Source organism: Phyllostomus discolor, chromosome 2, assembly GCF_004126475.2.
Source record: "Phyllostomus discolor isolate MPI-MPIP mPhyDis1 chromosome 2, mPhyDis1.pri.v3, whole genome shotgun sequence".
NCBI classification, from domain to species: Eukaryota; Metazoa; Chordata; class Mammalia; order Chiroptera; family Phyllostomidae; genus Phyllostomus; species Phyllostomus discolor.
The window spans coordinates 135,568,246-135,596,199 of record NC_040904.2 but is presented as its reverse complement, the minus strand read 5'-3'; the positions used below and the strand labels follow the sequence as shown (position 1 = coordinate 135,596,199).

At 35.3% G+C, this 27,954-nt stretch overlaps 1 protein-coding gene and 1 pseudogene across 2 annotated transcripts in view; both read right to left on the bottom strand.

Moving 5' to 3' along the window:
- RASSF9 (Ras association domain family member 9) overlaps positions 1–20,807 on the bottom strand; it is a 34,530-nt gene extending 13,723 nt beyond the window's left edge. Inside the window, exon 1 of one of the 2 annotated variants that reach the window (XM_036018603.1) lies at positions 19,943–20,807. Coding sequence is in view for 1 of the 2 variants with exons in the window: in XM_028533179.2 (XP_028388980.1) it covers positions 19,779–19,825 (47 nt within the window). In the remaining variant the exon portion in view is untranslated. Of the gene's footprint in view, positions 1–19,778 lie in introns of both variants that reach the window. The other variant, XM_028533179.2, reaches the window with a different exon arrangement.
- A 3,496-nt stretch (positions 20,808–24,303) lies between these two features.
- On the bottom strand, positions 24,304–25,867 carry LOC114513983 (annotated as a pseudogene).
- Positions 25,868–27,954: the final 2,087 nt, after the last annotated feature.

Genomic DNA, 27,954 nt, shown 5'->3' with positions numbered 1-27,954 from the left:
ACAGGTCAGAAGCTTCAACGTCCTACCATGCACAGAACAGAGTCCTCGTAGCAAGGACTTACCCAATCTAAAATGTCAGTACTCATGCCATTGAGCAATCCTGTTCCAGATTTACAATAAAATATATTTTCATTGTCGCTTCACCTTTTCTATTTTTTCTTACATCTTCTAGAGAAACTAATAGTAAAATATATGAAAGCAAAATTTACAAAAAGAGAGACATTTCCAAACTCAAGGAGTCTAAAATAAATGATGAAATTTGATGTTCTATTGAATGGAACATACATGAACATTTTTCCTCCTTTTACCTGTAACCAGTTTTATTCCTGTTGTTGTTCACCCTACATAACTGGAGTCCCTCTGCCAATCCCAGAGCTGTTCCTAAGAAATACTGATATTTGCATTTAGATGCTATAGAAACAAACTCTATTTGGAATAGGGTTAATTTTAGTTCAGGAAAAAAACTTACATTCACACACTAGTAAATCTCTCTTCTTCACTAGGGAATAGTATTTGAGCATCTGGTTGCCAAATATGGGGAGTAAACTGTGGGGCAAAAAAATGTGCAGAAAGCATGACATGATGGTTATAGTCAAAGACACCAGTGCAGTGCCAGAAGCACACCAGGCTGGCCTGAGCAGAAAAGGTTTCCACTGTATTTCTCTTTACCTTCTTCTTTGCACTCTATTTTTCCATGAAGAGAGGGGACAGACCAGATTAGCAATGGGGGGTTCTAGGCACCCAGAATTTGGGCGAAGAGGAAGCCCAGGTAATATCTGCAGTCTTTACAGGGTGAAAGGGAAGTTCCCAGAGACAACTGGGGAATGAGATGAGAGGGGGAAAAAAAAAAACTCTGTGCTACCACCTGGTAAGGGTTGGGGGCATTGTAGGCATGTAAGCTGTGCCTGGGTAAGTCAGAAACAGCCTTTAAAGATTCCTTAGCAATAAAACCACACTGAATATTACACTATCTTGTTTTGGTTACTCAGAAGACAATCTGCACTGTAACACTGTCCTGAAGTCACTCTTACTCAAATGCATTGACATGGCAAATGCATATTTTAAAAAATCTTGTTATTTGTATTTTCGGATTGCTGAGTAGAATGCAAAGGCTACTAGTATTTTACATTTATCAGTCTTTTGGCTAAGTTAAGATATTGCTAGATTTTTTTGCATGCAGTTGAAAATAAGTAAATGCTTTGCAAACTTCTCATTCCATAGGAAAATGAGAATTGTGTCCTTAATATTTTCTTAACACGTAATACAATTAGTGCCATTCAAATTATTTAATTTGAAAACACAATTAATATTCCTCAAAAGATATATTATCCTAATATTACTATGCAATTCAAAGCCATAGCAAGGCTCAACCATAATTAATACAACACAAGTTATTTGTTTATGTGTTCTGTATTTTGAACAAGCAATGAAAAATAACAATACAGGGAAAAAACTGTTCCTGCACAGAGATCCAGCAGGAAGCAGATTCTAATCCCTCATAATAGACAAATTTTTAATGGGAAAGATGGATGACTGAGAAGTTATGAAAACCTTTCTTGGGCAGTCCTTTCTCAAAACATCTTAAGCAAATAAGTTATGAAGTTTCACAGGGAATGATTTCCAGTGTATTTAAAACCTCAGTCTTGAGCTCACTATCTGCAACCTGCATCAAAACCATGATAGTAAATAACACTTGGAGATAGAATAACTTAACAATGCAAGGTTTAGAAATGATGATTTGGAATGGGAACAATAAAAAATGAATTTTCTGTCAGTATATTTATTGCAGGCTCAAATCTCACAGTACCTTGTAGAAATTCATTCTGTTTTAAATAAGAGCACATAATTCATTAAAGAATAAAGATGAGCAAGAATAAAGAGCAAATTTTACTAAATCAAGTTCCATCAAAGGTTATAAACCAGTATTTGAGTATACAAACCTACTATACCAATTTTGAAATTTAAAATGCTGAGGATGCCATAAATAATCAGTTTGGATGCTAAAGGTTTAAATTATATGTCTCAGCTATTTTCAAACTGAAAGATCACATTTGAAGTCACTCTTCAAGATCATACTTCAAAATTTAATAGCATGTTTTCCCAATAATCAAGATTATCACAGTACAATTATAATTAGTTTAGCTAATAAATTACTTAACTTCACCATTATTATGTAAAAAATTATATTTGTATAATATGATTGGGTGGCTTTATAATAAGAAAAAAATAATGATCCAAACAAAAACAGAAATTTAGAGACAAAACTGGTAAAGATAAAAGCTTAAACACATAATTGGAAACAAAAAAAGTTGTACATAAATCAGTTGAATCCACTCTTAGTTATTTACCCACCAAATAAATGTTCCATTTTGAATTATGGTATATAAATTTTTACAACTTGCTTCACTTGTCAATGGAACTGTAGTTTTAGCAAGTGGGAATAAGTGCTTAGGATAAAATGATATAGAAGATAAGATGGTCTTTATGTTCAAGAATATGTCATACAGCTAGGAGGGAGGAACGATGTCTAGTGAGAGAGTTTTAAATTTCAAGACCATGCTCAACAGTATTGAAATAATACTGTACTCTGTAAAACCGTGCTATAAAATTTCAAAAACTGAAAAGAATGACAATAATAAAAGTTAAGTAATATTAAATAAATAATAAAAAGACACAGAAGATCTCAGTATCTCCAAGTCATCCTCAGTTCACATAACCCTCTGTGGAATATCAGATTAAGTTGAAGAACCTTAAGGGATTTAATTTGGGACAAGATACTGGTTTGGATCTTGTCAGTAATGAAGGCCCTTTGAAATTGTGACTTACATGATAATGTGTGGGCCTGGGAGTTAAGGAACAGGTACATAAAAAACAATAAAGTGACTGGGGAGAAGAACAGATGGGTTTGTGTAAGAGGATACATCAGGTAATAAACATTTATCGAATGCTTAGTAAATGCCAGGTATTGTTATACATATTAACTCATTTAATTTTCATCAGAACTCTATCAGATAGGCCCTACTATCAAATCCACATTACAGATTAGGAAACTGAGGAACAAGAGATTAAGGACCTGTTCAATACTACCCTCAGTGGTAAGAAGGGAAAACTAATAACACCAAAAAATAATAAGTTGGATAAATAAGAATTGAATAGAATCATTGATGAATTCTCTAAAAAGTCTACTGTAGTAATCAACATATTTCATAGTTTTCTCTCTGAAAACCACAAAGCAAATCTGAGTAGGACATATGAACAGGCTTTTATAACATCATGAGAAAAAAATATAAGCAAACAGATTATTTATCACCTACTTCAATACAATGTCAATGCATGCAGGATCACCTATCAATGCAATATTCAATGACTGACATTTTTAGGAATCTGAAGGCTTGTCATCACACAGACTCTTAATTCTTTTACATGGTTACGAAGCAACTATAAAATTAATTTGCAGTTTTTTAGTAGATGCTTGAATAAAATATTAAATTGCCCATTCAATTCATATATTTAAAAGATTTTAAAAATTGGTTTAAACAAAGTCTCCAGGACATAAAATTTTACACTTTTGATATTTCTAAAATATCAAAAGAATAATTATTTTATAAAGCATGAAAATTATGATTCAAATTGTATTGTCCATAAGGTTTTATTGAAACATGACCATACTCATCATTTATATATTTTCTACAACGGTTTTCACGCTGTAATAACAAAACTTAGTCACTGAGAGAGAGAGAGCTTATGGCTGTCAAACCCTAAAATTTATCTGACACTTTACAGAAAAAAAAGAGAGAAAGTTTGCTGATTCCTAGGTAAACACAGAGAGAAAGTTTTTTACTGTGGAATTCTCAGAGTATTTAATGTGCTAATGTTACACCGTAATACTCCAGGAAAAGGGAAAGAAATCTAGCATATAGAATTTCCTAAACTTAGTTGACCTTCTTGGTATGACATCTTGCAAAATTCATGATTTACAAGAAACATTTGCAGTGCACAAATTTAGTGATTTTCTTTACTATGTGAAACAAAAATGTCATTATTCTCACAAACCACCACTACTTAATAAGAAATTACAATATTATCTCTTTTATGTAACCAAATAATGATTATATAGAATTCCATAAAAAATGCTGATGGATTCTTTTACAGAAAACATTCTAAGTTTTGAAAGAATAGACGTTGAATAACAACCTACGAGAGAGTTACAGGTCCTTTTTTAAGTTTTAGAGAATTGTTCACAAATGTAATTTCCTTTGTCTAAAGCACAGTGTGTTCCCCATTCTTTCAGTCTTTAAAAGTTACATTGACCTCTTCTATCAATTTTAACTGCATTTGGGCTATTTTCTGTACTTAAAAATTGATCACTGTGGGAAACTGATGGCATTTGGAGTAAAGCAAATATATTTAATAAGATTCAGGGCACAATAGCCCTAAAAATGGCACTTTGGTATATTGAATACAGTTAACATACAGAATCCAAGAAAATGGGAGAAGTGGGAAGTTCACTCAGACTTTCCTCCTGTGCCTCACTTGTGAAACAGGCCCTAACACCTTCATGTGAGAGGTGCCCTCTCTATACCTGGAGGAAGGGGCACCATTATCTCTGAAGACAAAGGAACAAAAGAATCCAACAAAGAGGACTTGCTAAGTTTCCTCCAGTTTACTGAACTTACTTCATATTGTTTGACTTATTATACTTCTCCACAACTGTCTGCTTTTCATCAAACCTAGCATAAAAATTTACAGGTTTAGCCATTTTTTGGCTCTTCATTTCCCTAGAAAGGCTCTCGTGCTTATAAAACTTATAATAAATGTATATGCTCTTTTCCTGTTAATTTGTGTCAGTTTAATTTTGAAACCTACCAGGGACCTCAAGAGGGTCAGGGAAGTTCCCCCCTGCCATACTATACATAAAATAGAAAAGACAATGAAATGACAATTTTGGTTGTCTTTCTTTAAAGTATGTGTGTGCGTGCATGTATGAGCATGTGCACACAGACACACACACAGCAAAGTTTAAGCAAATTAAAATTAATGAAGCAAGCAAATAATGAGGAAGTTCTGGACCACAAGCTTACTCTGGTTATTTTCCTCAGAGTGTGGCAAGTGGCTTCTGAAGTAACATTTTGACATTTGGGGGGACCACAGAGCTATAGTCCCTAGAAGAGAAAATCACACAACCTCTGAGTCATAACTAATACATCTTTCTTAGAGCACTAAAAAAATCTGAATCACTGTTTTGATGAAAAGTAATGTTATTAAATAGCTTTCACTAAACACAAACCATTGACACTTTATTATAGATGTGTCAATAAAAAAGCTGTGATCTTGCCCTGGCTGGTGTAGCTCAGTGGATTGAGCACGGGCTGGGAACCAAAGTGTCCCAGGTTCGATTCCCAGCTAGGGTACATTCCTGGGTTGCAGGCCATAACCCCCAGCAACCGCACATTGATGTTTCTCTCTCTCTCTCTCTTTCTGTCTCTCTCTCTCTCTCCCCCTCTCCCCCTCCCTTCCTTCCCTAAAAATAAATAAATAAAATCTTAAAAAAAAAAGCTGTGATCCATTTACACAATGGAATACTACTCAGCTGTAAAAAAGGGAAATCTTACATCATGGATGGACCTGGAGAGTATTATGCTAAGTGAAATAAGCGAGTCAGAGAAAGATGAATACCATATGATCTCACTGAGAAACAGACTCATAGACAACAGAGAACAGACTGATAGCTGTCAGAGGGGAAGGGGGTTGGAGGGCTGGGTGAAAAAGGAGAAGGGGTTAAGCAAAGAAAAAAAACTCAGATACAGCCAACAGTATGGGGGTTACCAGAGGGAAACAGGGGTGGGGTGAAGTAGAAGAGGGTGAAGGGGGGATAAATGGTGACAGAAGGAGACTTGACTTGGGGTGGTAAACACACAATACAATATAGAGATGATGTATAGAACTGTACACCTGAAAACTATCTAATTTTATTAACCAATGTCATGCCAATAAATTAAAATTGGAGTCCTTCAGAAAATTAAATGTTCTATGAAAAATTTTAACAGTCAAAAATGAATTAAAATTACCCTGAAAATTAGAATTTCACATACATATGTATATATATACACATATATAAAAATCACCATTATATACTCTAGTAATGTCACCTTAATTTTCTAGGAAGTAATAACATATGCCAGTCATGGAGGATAAGAAAAACCCTAGGCATCCCATAACTGTAGAGAAGCCATGATAATAATTCTCATTAACAGAGAAAAGGGGAAGGAATGTGTAAAGAATGTGTATTGGAGACTACTGAGGTTAAGTAAACAAAGCTCATAGTTCAGATTCCGGAAATTAATTATAATCAAAATGCAAATATTTAACCTGTAGTATTTGCCAGATGAAATGGCGAGAAAATATATAATCTCATTGGACATTCTAGTGCTTATTTTCCAGCATTACCCGTGTCTGGCAAATGCCTAAAGTTTCTTTATTGATTTGTACTTTGTTGAGAAATATTTCAAACAACAAAGCATAAGCATATTTATTAAAGGAAAGTTACCTTGGCTGAATATTTAGTTTAATGATAGCTGTAGTTATGTCAACATTTAGCATTTGTGTTCCTTTTGGCAGCTAAGTTCCTAACTGGTTTTGCCTTCTTAGTGAAAGATATTTCCTAATGATGGTAATTTTCGACTTGTATCTGCCTGCAGCAACTTAATATTCCCTCTCTAAATGTATCCTGAGATATGCTGGCACATTTGAATGGCACTAGAAATATGTAAGAATTTGAATTATCCGGTTGGATAGCTGAAAGTACAAGATGAGCTCCTTTGTGCCCGATTTCCACTTTCTGAACATTCTTTGTAATAAACTGTAATAATGTGAGAGCTCCAATTGGGAACTTATCTGAAATAATTAGCTCTTCACATTAGTCATAGGTAAATTACCCAAGGCAACAATAAATTAATAATTTGTAAGAACCAAAGTATACCAGTGCTTGTCCTGCTATTTTATTAAGAAAAAGGAGATACTTGAAACCATGGTCAATAAGAGAAAAACACTGTTTATTTGCGTCAAAAGTATCTTATATCCATTTACTTTCCCAATGTTTTAAAACTCTTTAATATTCTCTGAATTTCATGGCCTCCACCTGTGAAGAACTTTGCTTCATTATTTATCCCTTTTAAACTCTTTTTATCTTCTACATTTTCCTTTGGTTCTTAATACTACTCTGACACTTTGTAACAACTAGCATTTGACCACGTGTTTGACCCATCTCTTCTTCACAAACACAAATGGCAATCCACAGTCACTTTCTCTAGTTTGTCACTTTTACAGAAACGACACACCATAATAAAATGACCTGTACCTTCACCTAACCCCAACAGACAAAATTCTTCTTAGGTTTATCAGAGATCTCCTAACTGCCAAATCCAATAGCCATTTTCAGCAGTGAGCTGACTTGACCTGTCTGTGACACTATGCATTGTGACCTTTCTCTTCCATCCCTGCAGCAATCAATTGCTTGACTTCCTGATTTCACTCTCCATAGTTCCTTCACCTTTCTAGCTTCTCTGTCTCAGTTCCTGCATGAGTCTTGCTTCCTCTGCACATTCAGTAGATGCAGGAGTCATACAGGAATGGTCACAGATTCTTTGCAACTGAAATGAGGCTATTGTTTGATGAAAAAGCCTGGGATGAAAGACCATATGAAGAGAGAGACCCAGACATCTCAGTTGTCCCATCTGTGCCTCTCCCTCAGCCAATACTCCGCTCACGAGAGAGCCCAGGAGAAACCAGCAGAAGAACCACCCCAGGTTACCCACAAAATCCTCACAGATAATAGTTTGGTTTTCAGCTACTGGTTATTAGGATATTTTATTATGCAGTAAGTAATAATTGCTATAATTGGCATCCCCCGGGGTTTCCATGACACTCATTTCTTGTTTCACTATACACATTTTGTGAATGACTGTAATACATCCACAACTTTATCAACCAATGCATGATAGTTCTCAAATCCAATTATTTTGCTCTTGAACTCTAGATCCCTATTCTCAACTTCCTTTTTTGCATGTTTACTTGATACTTACATTTGTATAGCCCAAGACATTTTGATTTTGACACATAAAAACTAACCCATCATCCACTCCTCTCATACCCCAAACTACTCTGTTTCCTGATTGCCCATCTTACTGAATGTAACCATGATCCTCCGGCCCTGTCTTTCAAGCTTGAAAACTTGGAGTCATCCTGATTCTTTTCTCTCTCTCCCTCATCCTGTTATATTATTCTTTCTTCCAATTTTAAAATATGTATCCTCATTTCTAATGCCACTATTACAATTCAGATAGCTTTCTCTTTTATAATAGATTCCTGTAGTCAGATATTAAAATTATATTATAAACTGTTGCCCACTCACATCTGTCCTCCATAATATTGCCAGACTGCCCTTTTAAACTTCAGTCTCGATGTGTACCTTCCTTGATTAAAATCCTTACATGGTTCCAAGTCCTTTATTTTAATCACTTAACCTTTTCTTCCTCTCCACTTTACCCCTTCCCCTCTCTCTGTCTCACCCCCTTTCCTCCCTACCCCCAGCTTATCTCTTCTCCCTTATCCTAGGATTCCTTCTATGATTTGATGCTCCAATTCATAGCCAAGTACTCTTTAAAATGAACATTCATCCAATGATTCCTTCTGCTGGCCTCTGACAGGTCTAATATGAGGGCAACCTGATTTTCACATATATCACCCTAAGTATTGGATTGAACTATATCTGCCGTATTTTAGTTTTCACTCCGGGCTTTTCTACAACCTGTTTCCTTGGCCTGAAACACACTTCCTCCTCCTTCTCCATTGGACTAACTCTTTTTTTAATAAGATTTTATTTATTTACTTTTTAGAGAGGGAAGGGAGGGAGAAAGAGAGAGAAAAAATATCAATGTGCAGTTGCTGGGGGCCTTGGCCTACAACCCAGGCATGTGCCCTGACTGGGAATTGAATCTGTGATGCTTTGGTTTGCAGCCCTCACTCAATCCACTGAGCTATGCCAGCCAGGGCTAATCTGGACTAACTCTTACTCATCTTCAAATATTGCTTCCTCTAAGAACACTTCCTTACCTTCTCTGAATAATACAAATTCCATCACCCCAGATAGAAATAGATTTCCATTGTTGGTGTTTTTACAGAACCCACTGACATTCTGTAATGGAACTTCTACATTTATTTTTCTATAGTTTTTTTGGTCAGGTCCTAGACTGAGTCTTTCATCTTTGAAGTCTATGGGCCTAATATCAATTTTAAATGTTTCTTTTATTTTTTGGAGTAGTTGTGGCCTGGAAGGTTGGGAGATGGGATTGTAAATGGGGTGGGCGATAAATGAAGGGAATTTCTCAGTCAACTAGGCTAGTCACAACACTTCCACCACATTTTTTTGTAAATAACGTTTTGTTGGAATATAGTCATGCCCATTTAATTATGCATGGTCTACAGGTGTTTTCACACTATACTGACAGAGCTGAGTATTTGAGAAGATAATATTATAGCCAGAAAACCTGAGATATTTATTATGTGGCCTTTTACACATAAAAAATGCCTACTCTTGACCTAGATGATTTATCTGCACCAAAAATCTAAATTTTAAGTTATTTAAATACTAAAACATTCTGTGAACTCCAGTATCTACCCAATGATTCTCTGTCTGATTCTCTAGGGGATACAAAGGTAATACTAACATGGTCTTTAAACAGAAGAAATTTACAATCCCATGGACGTGATTGCCATGTTTAGAAGTAACTGCAACCAAAGGTAATGGTTAAAGGATCACTAGAGTGATGGCTGCTAAATGTTTCATGGAAACGGGGCGGTTTAATATGGAATTAGTCAGCCTGAAGGTCCTGATTGGGAAACAATGTGTTTTGCCTTTAAAACCCGATTGCAGGTGCAGGATGTTCCACACTCATCAGCCCCATATGGATGTCGGAGGTATCAAGTAGGTTGGTTGAAAAGCTGCTTTCACTGTCCTATCGCAGGTGCAGCATGTCCAAACACCAGGTGTTTGGAGGTGGACTATTTGGAAACATTCAAATGGCACTTCAAATTTTTTGACTCATCACTCTGATGTTCTTCCCTCCCCAAGTTATGCTTGCCATTATTTTCTATTCTTTGTGGTGATACATCTATTCCCAGGTACTCAGGCCTAAAATGGTAGTTATCATTGACTCATTTTTTCATCCTGACACTTTCTACTGCTCCTTGTCAACTCAGTTTTGAGTTCCTATAAATTCTGCCTCCGTAGTGACTCCCAATAGTAACTGCTACCTGAAATGTCTTGTTTCAAACAGTATTTGAAACAACCGTTTCATTTATTGTTTGCTTATTGTCTATGACAGCACTGTGTGTTCAGTGAGAGTAGAGGCCTTGACTCTCTTTCTCATGGTTTTATCCCCAGTGCATATAAATACATATTTATTGTTGAACACATGAATTTTATTATACTTTCAAATGTCTGCCTTGTCTCCTAATTATTTAAGTATGTCTGTGTGTCTCCTAATCAAAAGTTCTTTAAAAGTATGATTAATATCTAATTCATCTTTAATTTCTCATAATGCCCCCCACAATATGTGGGGTTCATTAATATTTCTGAATTTTTAAGAATCAGTGAATAACCATCATGTTGAGTCACAACATGCCAAGTATATACAAATCGATGCCAAATATGACAGCATAGGGTGGCTCATGAATGCCTTGTTTTTGGGTGCTAAGGTAAATGAGAAAGCAATACAACAGGATGCCTGACTTCGTAAAGCATTACACCACAAGCTGCCATTTTACTTAATCCTCTGAACTGTGATTATAGCAAGTTCTCCTAACAAAATAGCAGAACCACTAGAAATGATTAATATTTTTTTCAAGTAATTTTGTCTAAGTCTTATGTCTATTATTAATAGTCCTAGGGAGAAATTCTCTGACTTTCAGCACTAGAGTAGATGAGCAGGCAGCCCTGAAACCACAGCTAATGCTGTGCGGTCCATTGCTGCGAGTGCCTGCCTGCCCATGCTGTCAGAAAGGATGGGCTCTCAAAGGCTCACTATAGCGGTGTAAGTGCTTTTTCTAAAGGTGTAAAACTTTTCTTCATGTGAGATTATAGTTATTTAATGTCTACCCAATAGAAACAGCTGTGTTTTTTAATAACATCTTTCAGAGCATCCAGGCAAAATTAAGGTCATACGCAGAGTTAAAAATAGGTATCTTCAGACCCTACTATGAAAGATCATGGTTTCCCCAGATGAATGCCCTGCTACTAGATTTTAAGTACCCTCAGTTATCCATACCACAGAAAATTCCAGATGAAGTTAAAAAGGTCAGAGTAAGTGAGGAGCATTGGAGTAAAAATAAAGGTATTTGAGGAGACTATAAATGTCTTAGTCATTGTCTGAGAACAAGCATACACTGTGCAGTATACTGATTAGCCTCAGACACAAAACTCCTATCAGGTATACAACAGCATCAGTGAGCATGAAAATTGGCTGAAGTTAAACCACTATATGCATTAATGGAATTAAAATTCAAAAGGTGCACAAAATGGCAGAATAACCCAATCCTATGAATTGATAATCTGACCAATCCAATATGCTAATTAGAATGAATAGCAGTTAACTACAATGTACTGTAAGTCTAATACTATTATAAACACATCTTTAACATTTTCCTCTACACTTCCTCAGTTGTAAAATGATGCTTTCTAACAGTCTAATCAAGAGTATAAGTTGTCACTAAACAGACCATATTTCTGTCTGCTTCCAAATTCTTCTCTGATTATCCTATCTGAGTCAGGCTTATTAGCTTTGTGTGATTCAAGCCCATCCTACATCTTTTTATATAACTTATTGTGTTCCCTTCTCTTGTCCAAGCCTGTCACCTAACTGTAGGAGTTTAATAAGTGCTAATTATGATGATGCTCTTTTTATTTTCCTTAACCTTCATTTATTTCTCTGTTATAAACTTCTACATAGAGTTAATCAAAAACATTAATTGAGCACCTACTGTACAGAGAAAAAGCCTTCCTGTACTCCAAAATATTACACTCTCATTTCCTTAGTTGTATTATAAAGACTGTGCTTTTATTTATCCTGTCAAAGATAGCCTTCCATGAAAGAATAATTTAAAAATAAGTTCATGCGTGAGATATTTAACTATAATGCTGTTTTCTCAATTAGGAGTTTAATCTCTTAGAAATGGAGTTGTGTCTCTGTATGTCTGGGACAATACAAAATCCAGAGTTTACCATTCCTAAACAAATAAATTAACAATTCATGAAATTTACATACTTGCCTAGCAGATATTAAACACTCAGTAATCCTTAGATATTATAATTTATAAACTAATCACATCTAATTATCAGCAGACATAAACACATTGACTTTTATGATAATGCTACCTTTCATGGTGGAGGATATGTGGCAACACATCATGTTTTAGGTAAAATGAAATCATACACACACAAATTCTTCTTGTAATTCTCTTTTCTAAAGTTATCTTGAAAAGGGAAACAAGGACAAAACAACTCTAATCTTCCGAAGGTATTTTAGAACTGTAGAAGCTTAGACATGAAAAAGACTTTAAATATTTGATCTCTCATTTTATTAAAGATAAGGTTAACATATTTAAAATATGTATCTCTTCTTTTCATCAAAACTCCACAAACACACAGAATGAATTATCCCTAAAATCATGCTATGCTATGCTATGCTATGCACTGCAAAATCATTAATGGTCTCACAATTTGGCTCCAAAAAAGTTTGAGCATTAAACCAATCTAAAAGACTTCAAAATCCATATATTTCATCAAGATCTAAAGATAGTTGGTGTATTTATACACTCATTTTTTATTTTATTCGTTAATTTATAATCTACTTCTTTATAGATACAGGGAGGAAAAGAGATCAATGGTGATACAGAAGTTTTAGTAAGTCAAGGTTGAGATTTTGAACCCCAAAATATCACATCACATTTAACTATTAACAACTTAGATATACTTTATAGCATTTTTAATCCAACAGGGCTCAACAAAAAGCAAATATTTTGAGATTTCATTATGTCCCAGCATTGTATTGTTTATATGACATAGTTAAAAGTATGGATTTAAATTTTGTCTTTGCCACTTACTTGTTGCACTCCTCTGTGTCTGTGAAATAGGGACAATAATAACACCTTCTTCACAGCATTATTTTAAGTATCATGTAAATTATTTAAAGCAGATTTGGCACATAGTGTTATAAAAAGTATGAGCAGCAGTGGATCCACCCTGAAGCTAATGAAACATAAGCATAAGGGCTGCCTTATTTGCATGGCCACCCTCCAAAACCCCAGAATGACCTCAGCAATACTTTTATTCATAATTGTGTATTCTTTTCCTTCAAGAGCACTCCCTCTAATGATCAAACTTGGATTTAACTTTACATGTTGTTGTTGTTGCTGCTGCCGTTGTATTAGAAAGATTAAGTATTTGCTGTAGGGCATACAACTAGTAATGGCAGATCTGAGATATGACCTAAAGTCTGTGAATAAAGACCTGTAATTCTTAAGCAAGATATTATTCTGCCTATTTCTAACATTTTTCTCTCTGTCTCATAACTTTAATTATACAAAGAACATAAACCCTCCTTTCATTTGAGAAAACAAATGTTTCACAATCCTATTTCCCTCTCCTCTCACAAGAAGAAAGAAATGCTCACATTCAGAGGTGGTGTGCACAGTAGTCATCCATCGTCTGCCAAACCCCACTTATGCATACTTGGTTTTGTTTAATGAGCATGAAGTTAAGGAAGAGTGTCCTACTGAAGAATGAGTTTCCTTAGTTTGTTTTCTACTTAAAGTCAGGTAGTCTTTTATAGCATCTATTTGTCAGATATGTCCCTTCACCATTTGACAAGAAGGAGGAGTTGAGCTAGGATCAGGGATAAAAAGAGGTTGACTTTGAATTTCTGGATTTATTCTTTAGGTTACTCATGCATCAGACATATTGATCTACTACTGTGAACCAAGTACTGCATGGGGATCAACTTTCTTTGGAGAGCGCATGGTAAATCCATTTATTCAACTATACAAATATTTATTGAGCACCTATTCACAGGTGACCCAGAAAGGAACAGGAATAAGTCCCTGTTCTCACTAAGACTATATACACTCAGTGAGAACTTTTATAACTATCTTAAGTTACTTTATTTATAAAAAACAGAGGGCTTCCTAGCCCTTTATTTTCTTGGTCAGCATATTTAATTTTCATTGATTATTATTATTCTTGAAATATCTTGTCAGTGTTAAATATCTTCCCAAAGCTCTATTCAATTCACATAAAGTATTAACTTTACCCTTGGATAACCATTCACATCAGTAATTTCATTATAACCAACCAATATGCAAACTTTCTCTAGGAAGTGTAATATTATAACAGGTTCCAGAAAATGAAATCAAAATTTACTTTATAAAATAAATTATCAATTCTTAAATAATCAATGTTTTATGTGTTGTACGTATTTAGCCAAATGAATGTCTTTAAAAACTCCTAAGCAAATTCATATTAAAAAACATTAGAACACCTGGCTGGTGTAGCTCAAAGGATTGAGCACAGGCTGCAAACCAAAGAGTCACAGGTTCAATTCTCAGTCACGGTACATGCCTGGGTAGCAGGCCAAGACCCCAGTAGGGGCCCACGTGAGAGGCGCAACCACACATTGATATCTCTCTCCCTGTCTTTCTCCTTCCCTTCCCCTCTCTCTTAAAAAACAAATAACCAAAAAAAAACCAGACCAAAAAAACACATTAGAACACAGAAGTACACTGAATTTCTTTGAAAGAACATGGTGTAGATATGTTGCCTTGCTTTAGAAAACCAATGTGCTAGACACAGAGATTTATTTTTAGGAACCGGTACCCACATGCACCTGAAAGAGGTAATCTTGTACCTCCACTTCAAGTTTCTTCTACTTTCAAATTAAAAGAGCCACACTTTTGTGAATTACTTGAAGCTATTATCAAATCTCCTAGAAATACATACCAATCAAAACTTATGTAAATAAAATTGTTTACCAGCTACAAACTCTTTAAAACTGTTTTTTCAAAAATATCCATTTAAGAACTTTATACCTTGACATTTCAAGAATTAGTACAGAGCACAATAATACATCTCATGTAGTGGATTTTAAGTTGGCTATAGTTGTTTGAGTAACAATTCGAGATTTAACCTAGAGCTCAATTTCACCACTACTACTGCTCTCAGGCTATTTTTGCCAGGAATAGAGCATTCCAGTCCTTGTTCTTAACACGCTGTCTGCTGCCAACTAGTAACTACTTAAATTACCAGGTATCATTAAGGGAGATCTCTTTCAGGAACTCCTGGGAACAAAGAAGATGTACATACTCAAATATCTCGTGTTTCTAAATACAGTTTGGGGACCATTTAAAATACTAAAGGTTAGACAAAAATGTTACATAATAATTTCCTATTCTGCAGAATTCATGAATTACCATTCTTCTAACTACAAAGAAAAAAATATCCATCTTGCCAGCAAAACTTAATTCTAACCAGAAAACTTAATTCTTCCTTCTGATGAAGCATTCATGATATGATGTACTTATAAGAGCAGTTTAATGCACCTGGTTTTTTAAAACTGGCCAAATATGCTTTAATTGATTCAACAGCAATTTTTAATGTACATTTTATGTATCAATCATAAACAGCAGAGCTGAAATTTTATTTTTAATATATTTATTACAAGTATATTTTGGCAACTTTTAATTTGAAGTTGATTATTATGACAGTGTTTCTTATCATCTGTGATAGACATATGTCTATAGGTATAAGAAAAGCCAAGAGCAGATTGAGAGCAGCCTGAACAGTACTTAATAATCATTATGAAGGCCACATTAACTAGGTTACATCCCTTCATAATCATCGTGAATTTTTTTTCTCTTACAAATTGCCTAAATGAACTATTTATTTTAAGCTTTCAACAAATGTATGAAATGCTGCTTTACTATGACAATATTCTGTTTCTAGCAAGGTTTGGTAAAAGGTTCAACCAATTCTCTACCCTCAAATTTCATTAATTAAAATCCCAAGGAATCATAACTCACAAACAAGGATCCCTAAAAGCTTTACAGTGGCATTCCAACTTTCTGAACTTTTACAACAGTTGCTGATTGCTGTTCAGTATCACAGTTTTTGAAAGAACCGTTATCTTGAAAACAGAACTAATATAAAGATCACAAACAGAACCTATGTGAACATTTGAATATGTTAATAATCTAAATCCAATTATTGAATGTTCATATGAATGCCGAATGAAGTTACCCTTCATTATCTGCTCCTTAGGCTTTTACATGAAAATCAATATATATCTAGTGACTTTTAGAAAACATTTTTCAGAACTTTGAATAGTTTATTGAAAAGAAGATATCAAGATTTTCCAATAATTTTATCCCTCATGTTGAACAACAAGCTGTATAAGATCTTTCAAAAGCTCTCCTGAAAACTACTCTTCCTATTAAGTATGACTACACTTAGAAAATAAACATTAATTCTTATTGTAAACATAAAGAATTCTAGATTGGCTCCATTTCTCTTATTTCTAAGGGATTTAGAAAGAAAAGGCATAAAAGGTTTGCATGCTCAAATACTATAATTTTGTGAGCATTCTCTCAAATTTCCTGAAGATTGCTCCCCAAATTTTTGAATTAAATACTTTTTTTAGATTTGGAAAAGACAATCTACTATGGCAGGATAAGCTTAGTGTCCAGGCCCATTATAATTATTTTTCTGTCTCCCTGGGTTTTGAATTATATCAAATGCCAACTAAACCTTTATAAAACATTCTCTTTTATATAATACCAGCTGACATCAGATGATGAATAGAAAATAAAATAATTACTATATTTCAGTTTGAGTACAAATTATAATTTCAGCTTACAAAATTATATAAACAATGCTTTCACAGGTCCATCATGGGGCAGGCACTGTTCTAGGCAGGAAACACACCAGTAACTATACATACATGCCCTGCCCTCTCCAGGAATCCCAGCTCGTGTCTTTGAAAGGTTTTCATGCCACATAATGTTTCATTTGTGTCCTGTTTGTCTGTAGAACTCTCAAATATCTATGTGTAATGGGAATATTTACAGATCTATCTCAGGTAGTTCAATCTTAGATGATTAAATATCACTCTAAGAGAGGACAAAATGAAAAGACTGAATAAGATGCTGAGAAGTTCAATAAACAAACTTTCTCGAATTTTTATGATTTCAAATTCTTAATAATCTTTCTATCAATTTGCATTTTTCCCTGCTAACAAAGATACAAGTATGTTCAAGTGGTTCTTTTAGTTGTATGAATTATATATCACAAGGTATGCAAATATATTACTCAAATTCTTCCTTTACATTCTACAAGGAATTTTATACTATGTTTGAGGAGTGCCACTATTATCAGATAAGTGTTCTATTATCAATCATATTTTCTATGATTGAGGAAAGGATAGAGACTTGTCATTTAAGGAAAGATATTTGATTTTTCTGTCCTAGTAGGATTATTTAAATCATTATAGAATCAAATCTGGTAAAGGAAATAGATAAATTTAATCATGTAACCAAGTTTCACCTGTAGTTTCCACTTTTGAGAAGGTGGAAAATAAAATAGAAGAAAACAAAAATATCTCACTAATAGTAATATTAAATCTGAAAAAATCAACAGACACAAATTATATTTCATTAAAGCACATGGCTTATTTACTGCTTAATTTGAAATATGCATAGTTGTACATACTTGACTACCACTGTGGTTCACAGTTTTCTAAAGGGTCACAAAACACAAATCACAAATAGAAGCACAAAACACAAAACACAAATAGAAGCACTCAATTATAAGAGTAACTTCATATCCTGTTACCACTTTTGCCAAAACAGGTTCAAAATAAAGCATCATCTTTGGGAACGCCATTCCATTTTCCCAGAGAAACTTGAAACACTATGAGATTCCTCACTTTTTATTGTTGCTTATTTCCACTTTTTCATAATTTTTCATAAAAAATTGTCACATACTTACCTACCTCCTTGAACAAAAACTACTTTTATGGGCAGAGTAGATGAGATGGTGCAGCAGCAAAATTGAGGTAATGACAGTGGAAATGTACTCCCCTGAGGGAAACTCACAGGGGTGCATGTAAAGCTTTAGGGCACTGTTATCGGGGATACCAATGACAGAATTCTTAAATTTATAACAACACAAAAATTGAACACACACGCATGCACACAACGATCCCGAACTACAGGGGAAGTATTCAAAAAGATCAGTATGCTAGAAATATAACTTGTCTTATAAAGCCATGAACTTTCTCAAAGTAATTTTTAATGTATTTTGATAGCATTTAAACAAATATACTCACAAATAATGCTACTGAATAGTTATTTTATAAGTAGTAAGGATTTTCTTTTGACAAGGGGAGCATAGTGGAATTTTTTAATGTACTAAGATACAAACCTATTTTTGATAATCATCACTAACATATTTTTGATAATACCCAAATACATATTTTTATCTTACCATATAGTTTTATCAGTTACCAGAAATACCATATTTGTGGTGTAAGTTATTAGCAAATAAAATGGGTTTAAATTTTTGGAAGTATTAATCATTGTTTTGTCTCTTAAGCAAACTTAGTCAATTGAATCATGAATACATTTGTAATGAGTTAGAAACAATGTTTCAAATAGACATTCAGTACAACTTAAACTGTGGAAATTTACTTTAAAGTTGTATCACTCTATATTCCTACGTAGACACTTTAATTGTATCATTTCCTACCATCTAATTGTATGCTTTTAAATTTACACTAAGTAAATTACAAGTACAAACAGACATGATTGAGAAATGATTTGTGGAAAAGCCCTTATGCCAAAATAAATACATGAAAAAGTAAAGCCCATGTGTAAAATTATTCTCACTTTTTGGCACAGAAATATAGTATTGGAGATGTTAATAAAATATTTAATAGGACTGAAACACATTACTGGCTCAAAAAACATCTGTGTGTGAAAGAGAGAGGCACAGAGAGAGAGATTTACTTACACTATGAACATTGAAGGCTTAAAAGAGCAAAGGAAATCAAATCAAAGTACAATATTAATAAGGATTAAGGAGGACAGCTGTTTGAATCATCCTTTAATGCCTAAAACCACTTAAAGTTTGCAAAGATTTTGAAAGAATCAGCTCATGAAAAGTTTCTCTACTGGGCATTTTCATTTCAGGAACTGTTCAAATTTCAGGATTGCCCTACTTTAGGGGAGCGGAAGCATTGCTTCAGGATTGTATCAGCCGCGGTGTTTTTCGATCTAATTAATGGTTTACAAAATTTACTTATATCTTCACTAAAAATTTAACTCATCCTATAACACACTAAAATTCTGTTTGAAGCAATGTGAAATTTGCCAGCCCACTATTCTCAAATATGCAAGGCAAAACAAAGAGATTTGGGAGATGCTGGCTGTGGAACAATGGCCAAAGAGGGAAAAGTGAGTTAAAATAATCATTATCTTCAGCGATCCTTGCCCTGGCCACTGGAGTCATTGTTAGGGAAACAATATCCTCACCAGTTAAGTGTAAATACAAGAGCTAACTCCCTAGGCCTTTGTCCCCCTAGAACAATATTCATCAAAATCTAACTGGAAAACACACACACACACACACACACACTTTTACACAAACTCGCAAGCACACACACACTGGACTTTACCTGTTTTTATGCCGAGTCTTTAGCAAGTTTCTTCCAAAGGGAGCCATGGTCCAACAGGCAATTGAACAGAAAGGATCTTATCTCAAAAGTTATCTGAGGGTGGGGGGGTGGGGGTACCTGGATTTCTGGGGTAAAGGGAGGAGGGTTAGAAGCTTACTCCTCACCTCCTCAGATGTTCCTGGCTTTCAGCTCATTAGTAACCAGCTAAGAGAGTTGCTGGAAGTTGTGCAACTGCTGCTTAGCTTGGAACTGCGAGAATTGTTGTGGCTGCTGCACCTTTGGAGACCTGCCCAGCTTCAGCCTCGAAGAAGGCTTTTGAAGGCAGGAAAAGAAAAAAAAAAAAAAAAGGAGAGGAAGGGAGGGGGACTCTATTGTGTTCTGTACTTATTTGCAGACTTGCTAAACTTCAAGGACTGCCAACCCCACAGGCAGGGTAATACCCACGGAATGGCAATCTCACCCCATTTGGAAATCCCCCTCCCTTCCTTCCACACCCAACCACACAAGGTGAACTGAACATACATAAAAGAATTAAAAGTAAATACCCCACCTCTCAGCAACTCCAGTCTGTGAAAAGTAATCTGATCGTGGCAAGCAGGAGTGAGGGCCTAGAACTCTTTGCCTATGAATTCGATACAAAAATCCCCCTCCCGGGTGTCAGTGCTGTAAAATATGCAGAGGAGGAGCGAAGCGGGTGGATCAGGTGGTCGCAGACCACTGGGGAATCTGAGTCCCTGAGTTCACGATCCTAAGAGTTTCCCCCAACTCCACTGCTACATACTTTTTTTTGGTTCATCTTCCATAGAAAAGGCTCCTGATCACAGTCTTGGCCTCGGAGGCAGCCGGGAGTTGGGGGTCCGACTTCCGAGGTGTTTACAATAGCCTCTAACCCCTCTTGGGCATTTACTGGGCCTCTGGGGGCGTGGGAGTTTGAAGGAAGAGCCAACAGTTTGCTCCCACCCTTACTTAACTCAACAAACTAGTAAAGTAGCGATGAGCACCTGGAGGATTTCATGGAACTCGCAGTGTGCAGTGGAACTCAAGGGACAGGCATCACTGGGTCCCGTGAGAGCTCGGTCCCACTACCCTGGCAGCCGGGGCAGAGCTGGGCAAGGGGCACCAGTGTGGGTGGCTAGCTGAGCGCCCACCGAGTGCCTACGGAGCGCCCGCGGACCGACCGAGCGCAGGACGCCCCCGATGCCCTGGAACGAGCTGCTGGGATGCGAATGCCTTCCGAGTTTTCCCGGGACATTTTTTTCTGGGATTTCAGCCCTCTACGTCCCCTCCCTCTTGCCCCACCTACCCTACCTACGCAACGCTTCTAATCATTGGCTTCCTCGGCAAAGGGAGAGGGGAAAGAGAAGCCAGAGAGGACTGTGGGTTCACCCTGAATCACACTTCAGATTAGTGGGTCTTGGGACCTTGGCAGAGAACACGAATGGGTCTCGCTTTCTTTGGGAGCCCAACCCCCATCCCCAACAACATCAGACAAACAAACAAGTGACCTCAAAAGTTACTATAGTTTCATAGGTACTGATTTATTCAGGATTCTGTAGAGCTTAAAAAATCAATTTTTCAATATCTACTATCATAATTCTTCTCCAGTCCTCTATATTGTATATTTCTGTATGTATATATACATATATGTACTTTATATATCATTTAAATACATTATTTTTATAGTTGTACTTATTGTATATAAGCTGTATATTTTATTTATGTATAGCTAATTGTTACAAATTAGAAAACATAATAATGAATACTTTAATTCAATTACGTTTTCTCTAGTCCTGGAAAATAGGATAATTTTTTAAAATACCCACTTTTAAAATAGGTCTATAATAACAATGCCAAGGAAAACTTTTAAAATACCAGAAGTAGTAATGACATATTTTGTTTTTTATGTGCGTGTGTGTATGTGTGTGTGTGTGTTGAAGGACCAAAGAGCTCCTGATCACAGCACTGGCTTAGGAAACAGCCAGGTTCCTACATTATATAATCACATCCACACTTTGCATGCAACGTGAATACCATAATCTTGGGTATACATCAGTTTCGGTTCTTGATTTTGTTTTACAAGCACCTCACAAAAAAAGATTTAAACTATTATGGAAGATGACCCAGTTATTCTAAGTTGTTCTAAACACAATACACTAAAGCTAAACTGTTTACCTATTAATATAATGCTTGAAGTGATTTTGCAAAGGGTTTTATATTTACAAATATCTTTTTTCCTGTAGTTTTGGTTCTCCACCCTTATTAAGATTATGTGTAGATGTAGTTTTCACATAAAACAGTTTTCACTAAAGAAGTTTTAATGGAGCGAGAGGAAACAACATTACACCTTTACTAGTATATTTATAATCTTATGATGAGTTTCAGGTTAGCACAAATGAATCTCATTTATGATGTTGTTATTCCTCACATAAAATATTCTATTAATACTGTTCATGACAAGCTCTTTGATGTGTAAGAATTAAACACAAGGGTTAATGTTCCTCTGATTTAAAAGCTCAAATGATTCAAAACATAGGCATTAATATCTAAATAGAAAAATAAGCAAACAACAATTTTTAAAGAGAATAAAATAACTATGCTAAAATCCAACTTTATTAGTAACCAGATATTGTATAAGTAAGTTGAAAGGAGATTTCATTTTGTCTCTACCAAATTGCCTGATTTTTGGAATGATGATGCTGTACTCTGTAGTGTGATGGTCAGAGTACACTACTCTACATGAGTAGAATAGATTGATAGTTCCTACATAGAAATGAATCTGGCTATGTACATCAATAATATTCAAAATATTTACACTCTTTTATCCAAGTTTATCCTCCTAAGGGCTTTCTTACAAGGAAATTATCCCTTTCATAAAAGTCTTATGTTTATGGATATTCATTTGAGAACTAAATAAAACAAGTCACACAAGTGTCAACAAAGTGTTAGACAAAGTTCTATTTCTTTTAACAGGGAAGGTAGGAAAGAGAGTAGTATAAAAATTTACACTAAAAATAAAGCAAACAAATGACTGAATACGCCTTTTCAAGGATATGGTGGAGCATTGTATAGAAGTTCTTCCCCAAGATTATTCACTTCTTCTGAAGAAGGCATTTTTTTAAACATACTTTTTACTATTGGTTAGGCTCATACTCTGAAAAATTAGATGTTAAATTAAAAAAAAAGAAGAGTTGAAAATAATTTTTTCAGGAGTGGTACAAGTGATTTTTGTTTAGTGGAAGATAACTCAAAAAAAAGGTTATGATTTTATTGCCCTATAGAACATCACTAATTTTATATCTAACTTAATTTTATTTCTGTATTATTTCTTTAATTCACTAATTATAAATAGCAGCCTTTCCTATCCTCTTTTGGATCAGCTTTTTAATTCTGCTGAATCCCTCATTAATAAACTAAGCCAATCTTTGATACTTGCCTATAATATATTTGTGTAAGATTCATAAATCTCAGAGTTTTTTAAAAAATTATGTTTTTAAAAACTCAGAATGCATCAGTTCTTTTCTGAACCAATAAGAAACCTTCATAGAAGAAAGATTGTATACAATCCCTACCTTTCTTAAAAGATAAAATGTGTAAAATAACTTTTGATGGTAGAAAATAGTTAAAATGTCCTATTGTTCATCCATGAGTTTGAAGCTCAACCAAAAGAGATAGAAAAAAATGTATCTCTTTATATATTTATTTTTTAAAACTTTTTATTGTTGTTCAATTTTTCCTTATATATTTAAGTTAACATGAGAAGTGACATGGAAGACGGTACATTACACTTGATAAAAAATGAAGGGATAAGTGAATATTTTTCTTAATCAAATGAAAATTAATTTGTGCTTGAGATGATCTCAAAAGCTAAATAGTGCTAAAAGATGCATTGTGATAGAAAACTCCGTTGTTGTTGTTTTTGAGGGGGGTGGGGTTTCTGCTTTATTTAGAACACCAAAAATAACATTTTATAGAATGGGAATCATAATATTACACAACAAAGTATAGCTGTAAAATCTCAAACAAGTCAGGCAACACTTTTATTTTTAGATCACCAAAAATAAGACTTTACAGAAGCAAAACTGTAACAAGCAAATGTATAGCCACAAATTTTCTTTTATCATCAATATCAATTTCCTCTCAAATATTTTGGGGCTACTTTGCAGTATCCAAGCAAAATTGAAATTTGTTGGACAGAGTTGCTCAGTATTAACATAAGAATGAAAACAATTTGCAAAACAATTTAGCTTTGTGCTAATAAATGACTAAAAAATGTGGTTGTTGCTAATAACTTCAACGTCCAAGGAGAACAAAGTTACTCTTTCTCTGCTATTACAGATGAGTGTACAGTGGCTAGGGTGAGATGTTGAGACTATTCAGGCACCAAAGGAGTGAGTACATTTTAACAGAAATAACTATAATATGTAACAACCCAAATAAAGAGGCCTGCATCTGCAAAGCCCCCCTGGGGTGGACATCGCATCTCCCCCCATTTCCCCAGATCTCTACTGGGGACTAGCATGCAAAGCTACACAGAGAAACTCTTCTTCCAGAGCCCTGGAAATTTGAATAAATCGCCATGTGATTGATTCTTAATGCCGTAGTGTGCCTCACAGGCAGCGGCCTAGGAAGACTCAAGGAAGAAGTCATCATGTTACTCCACCAGAAACCTCAGAAAGAGATCAAATTGCTCCAGTAAAGCCTTCAGATTCTTCATCTTTCCAAGGATTTCTGGAAGTTTCACTAACAATTGCATCAGTTTGCCTTGTAAATGTAAGAGGGTACAGATGGCTGGTCACCTGGAGGGTGACTGTCAGGTACAAGTTTTCAAGACAGAACCTCATTTATGTCATCAGTTCTCCTGTCTTCATATCTAGCAAACACCACACTCTCTTCCTTGCTAGGGGTCACAGAAACAGGTGAGGAAGACCTGTTGTGCACAAGTGTCTTCTAGGTGCAGGAACAGCCTGGGCATGCTGCTGGTGTCCTGCTGCAGGCTGTTGGGTGGAGGCATGGTGCTCCTCTCAGACAGCACGTGGTTGTTGGCAGAGTGGCGTGAGGACCACCTCAGAGATGGCAAGTCTCAGTTTCGTGCCTTTTGAAGGTGTCCGGTTCACCTGTGGTCACCTGACTCTCTGTAGACTGCATTATGGATGGATTCCTCCAACTGGGCTTAGAAAGAGCTCCTCCTGCTTCTTATTAGGGTTTGGGGAACTTTTCCTTAATCAAAAGGGGAAAAAAAAAGGATAATACCACCTTTTTATACTGAACTTGTTCATACAAATACAACAAAACCAACAGGAGAGTGTAATCAAACGTTATCCTTAATAAGTCAGTATTCTTTCCTATTGGGATATTAGTATAATGCACATTCATGTTGGCATGTGACAGTGTGATAATGACAAGGTCTTGATTGGCTGAAAAAGCTGCATAGTGTGACAACGACAAGGCCTGTGATTGGCTGAAAAGGTTGTTCTGAAACCAAAGTTTCACTAACTGTTTCTCCTGTTGATAGAGTAACAATCATCCTCCAGCTTCTTCAGAACTTCGGGGATGTCTGTAGTTATTATTCTTTCTTCCACAGTTCATTCTTTTTGTATTCAGCTCTTCCTTCACTGCAACCTTTTCTTCTATGTTACTTTCTCCACTTACTTCTTCGTCCTTCACTACTGTCATCAGGCGAAGGGCTTAATTGAGTTCTCATCATTTTTATCATTTGCTTCAATGGGAAGGATTTTAAAGACACAATCAACACCAGGCAGTGGCTTTTTCTTTCTTCTTGTGCTAAGGCAAGCTACACCTTTTCTTGCCAATTTACACTGTGATGTCTGATTTTTACCCGGGTCATAGAGGACACGATCTTCAGCTGCCTACCTATCCCAGCTTCTGTTCCAACCATTAAAATGATTCAGATATTCTGGGATCTTTCTGCCACTTTTGTCTTTCCCAACAACAAATTGACAGTCTGGGTCAGTTGGTGCTCTAAGCAGGAAGAAGAGAGATTTAACAGTGGCCTTCAGGACACTTGGGCCTCCCTGGTGTCCAGGAGTGCAAATCCATGCTCCACCACAGCCTCTTGACAGCATCTGCATGAGGCTTCAGACTGCACTGAGCATTCAGCTGCATAGGATGAAAGCGAAGAACACTGTTTTTGGAGGAAGTATAACCAAGAAAATACATATTTCAAGTATTGGTCTAGTTCGTTGATGGAATCAGCCTCTATATTAAGGAGTCCTTTTTTAATTGAATTTTTCCAGTTTTATTGAGATCTAATTGACATGCACCACTATATAAGTTTAAGGTGTACACCATAATGGTTGGATTTATATATATTGGCAAATGATAACTGCAATAAGTTTAGTTAGCACCCATCACCTCATATAGATATAACAAAAAAAAGAAAACAAAAAAAGAAATATTCTTTCTTGTATTGAGAACTCTTGAGATTTACTCTCTTAACAACTTTCACATATATTTACATAATGTATGTATATGCAGCAGTGTTAGTTATAGTCATTATGTCATATATATATATATATACACACATTATATCACTAGTCCTTACATATCTTGTACTGGAAGACAAGATACTTGTACTTGTATCTTGTATCTTGCACTTTCTATCACTTTCTTCAATCCAGAACCTAGTACCCACCTCTGGTAATCACATTCAAGGTGTTTTATTAGTGAACTCTTCCGACTTCTAGCTTTAGAACATAAAACTTCACTAAAAGAGTAGCGATGCAGCACAGGAGTTAAGAGCATGAGCTTTGAAGCTGCAGGGACTGGGATGCAGAGATGTGTGTCAGAGCTCTGCCACCGCCTAGTAGAGCTCTGGTATCGATGCCTTCACTCAGTTTTCTGATCTGCTAAATTAAGAAAATAATAAAAATGTATTCCTAGTTTTCATTAAAACAACTTTAAGATGATTTTTTCTTTTAAAAATATTATCCTGTACAGTTGTGCTGTATTCTTATGACAGTACTAGAAGTTACTCTTCACATCTTAATGATTAAATTGGTTTACTGGTATGATTATACATGTCTGTGCTGGTAAGACCAGTTTTCCCAGAGCTCGCATGAAAAGCACAGCAGATCTGAAGTTCTAGATCTTGGATTATACACAGTTACTTGACTCTGACCTGATCTGTCCCTACTTATATGGTAATTTGTGAGGGAATAACATACTATACAGCTTATTGTAATGAATCAGTTAACCTGGTTTACTCAAAATGCTTAATTAAGGTAAATATAGAAAAAAAAACATAGAATCTGTTTTGTTTGGACAGCAGAGAAAAACTCACAAATAATTGAAAATGGCCAGAGAGTGGGATCAACACTTGGATGAGGATCTTTGGACAATCAAGATGCAGCAAAGGGCACCATGCAAAACACAGTTGTTCATAGAAAAGGAAGAAAATCTCAAAAAAGTTAGTGGAACATTAAAATAAAACTGAATTCCACACTGGTTATTTTGTTATTATTATTTCAATGAGGATATACCTTCAGAAATTTTTTCCTGCCTTAAGTTTGATTGTGGTAAAATAAATCATGTCCAAAAATTGGAATGGATATGACTTTTCTCACAGGATCTTTTAAATGATGGATATAGATATCATGGGTAAGAAATCAGTCTCTCTAAGAGATATGAGCATGGAAAATATAACTATCATGAATGTTAGGAAAAGCCCAGAAGTAGAGAACATACTTTAGCTCTAGGATTCTATGGTGGCAATGTTATTTTGATTTTCCAGAAAAGTTTAGAATGGCACTCCTAAGCTTTTGTAGGACTTACATAATCATGTGTCTAATTAGTCATCCAGCTTCAATAAGCTTTTAATTAATTAAGTAGTATTTGAATAGCTGGCTTGTTGGGTGTTGGCTAGATACATATATCCTAAACAAAAGGCCAAATTTCTTCACTTTGTAGCCACAACTTTCATTAAGTCTGAAGAAATAAAGTCACAAATACCTATAAGGGGAGGTATTACTACACACCGCTCAACTTAAAAGAAACTATTGTGAAGCAGAGATACTTTAATAAAATTAAATGTGTGTATATGAATAAATAAACACCCTCAAATAGACATTCACCCACTATACTAAGTAATAGACTCATAATATGATATTGTAGTGTTTTACACAAAGCATTTTTATATCTGATATTCCATTTGATACCA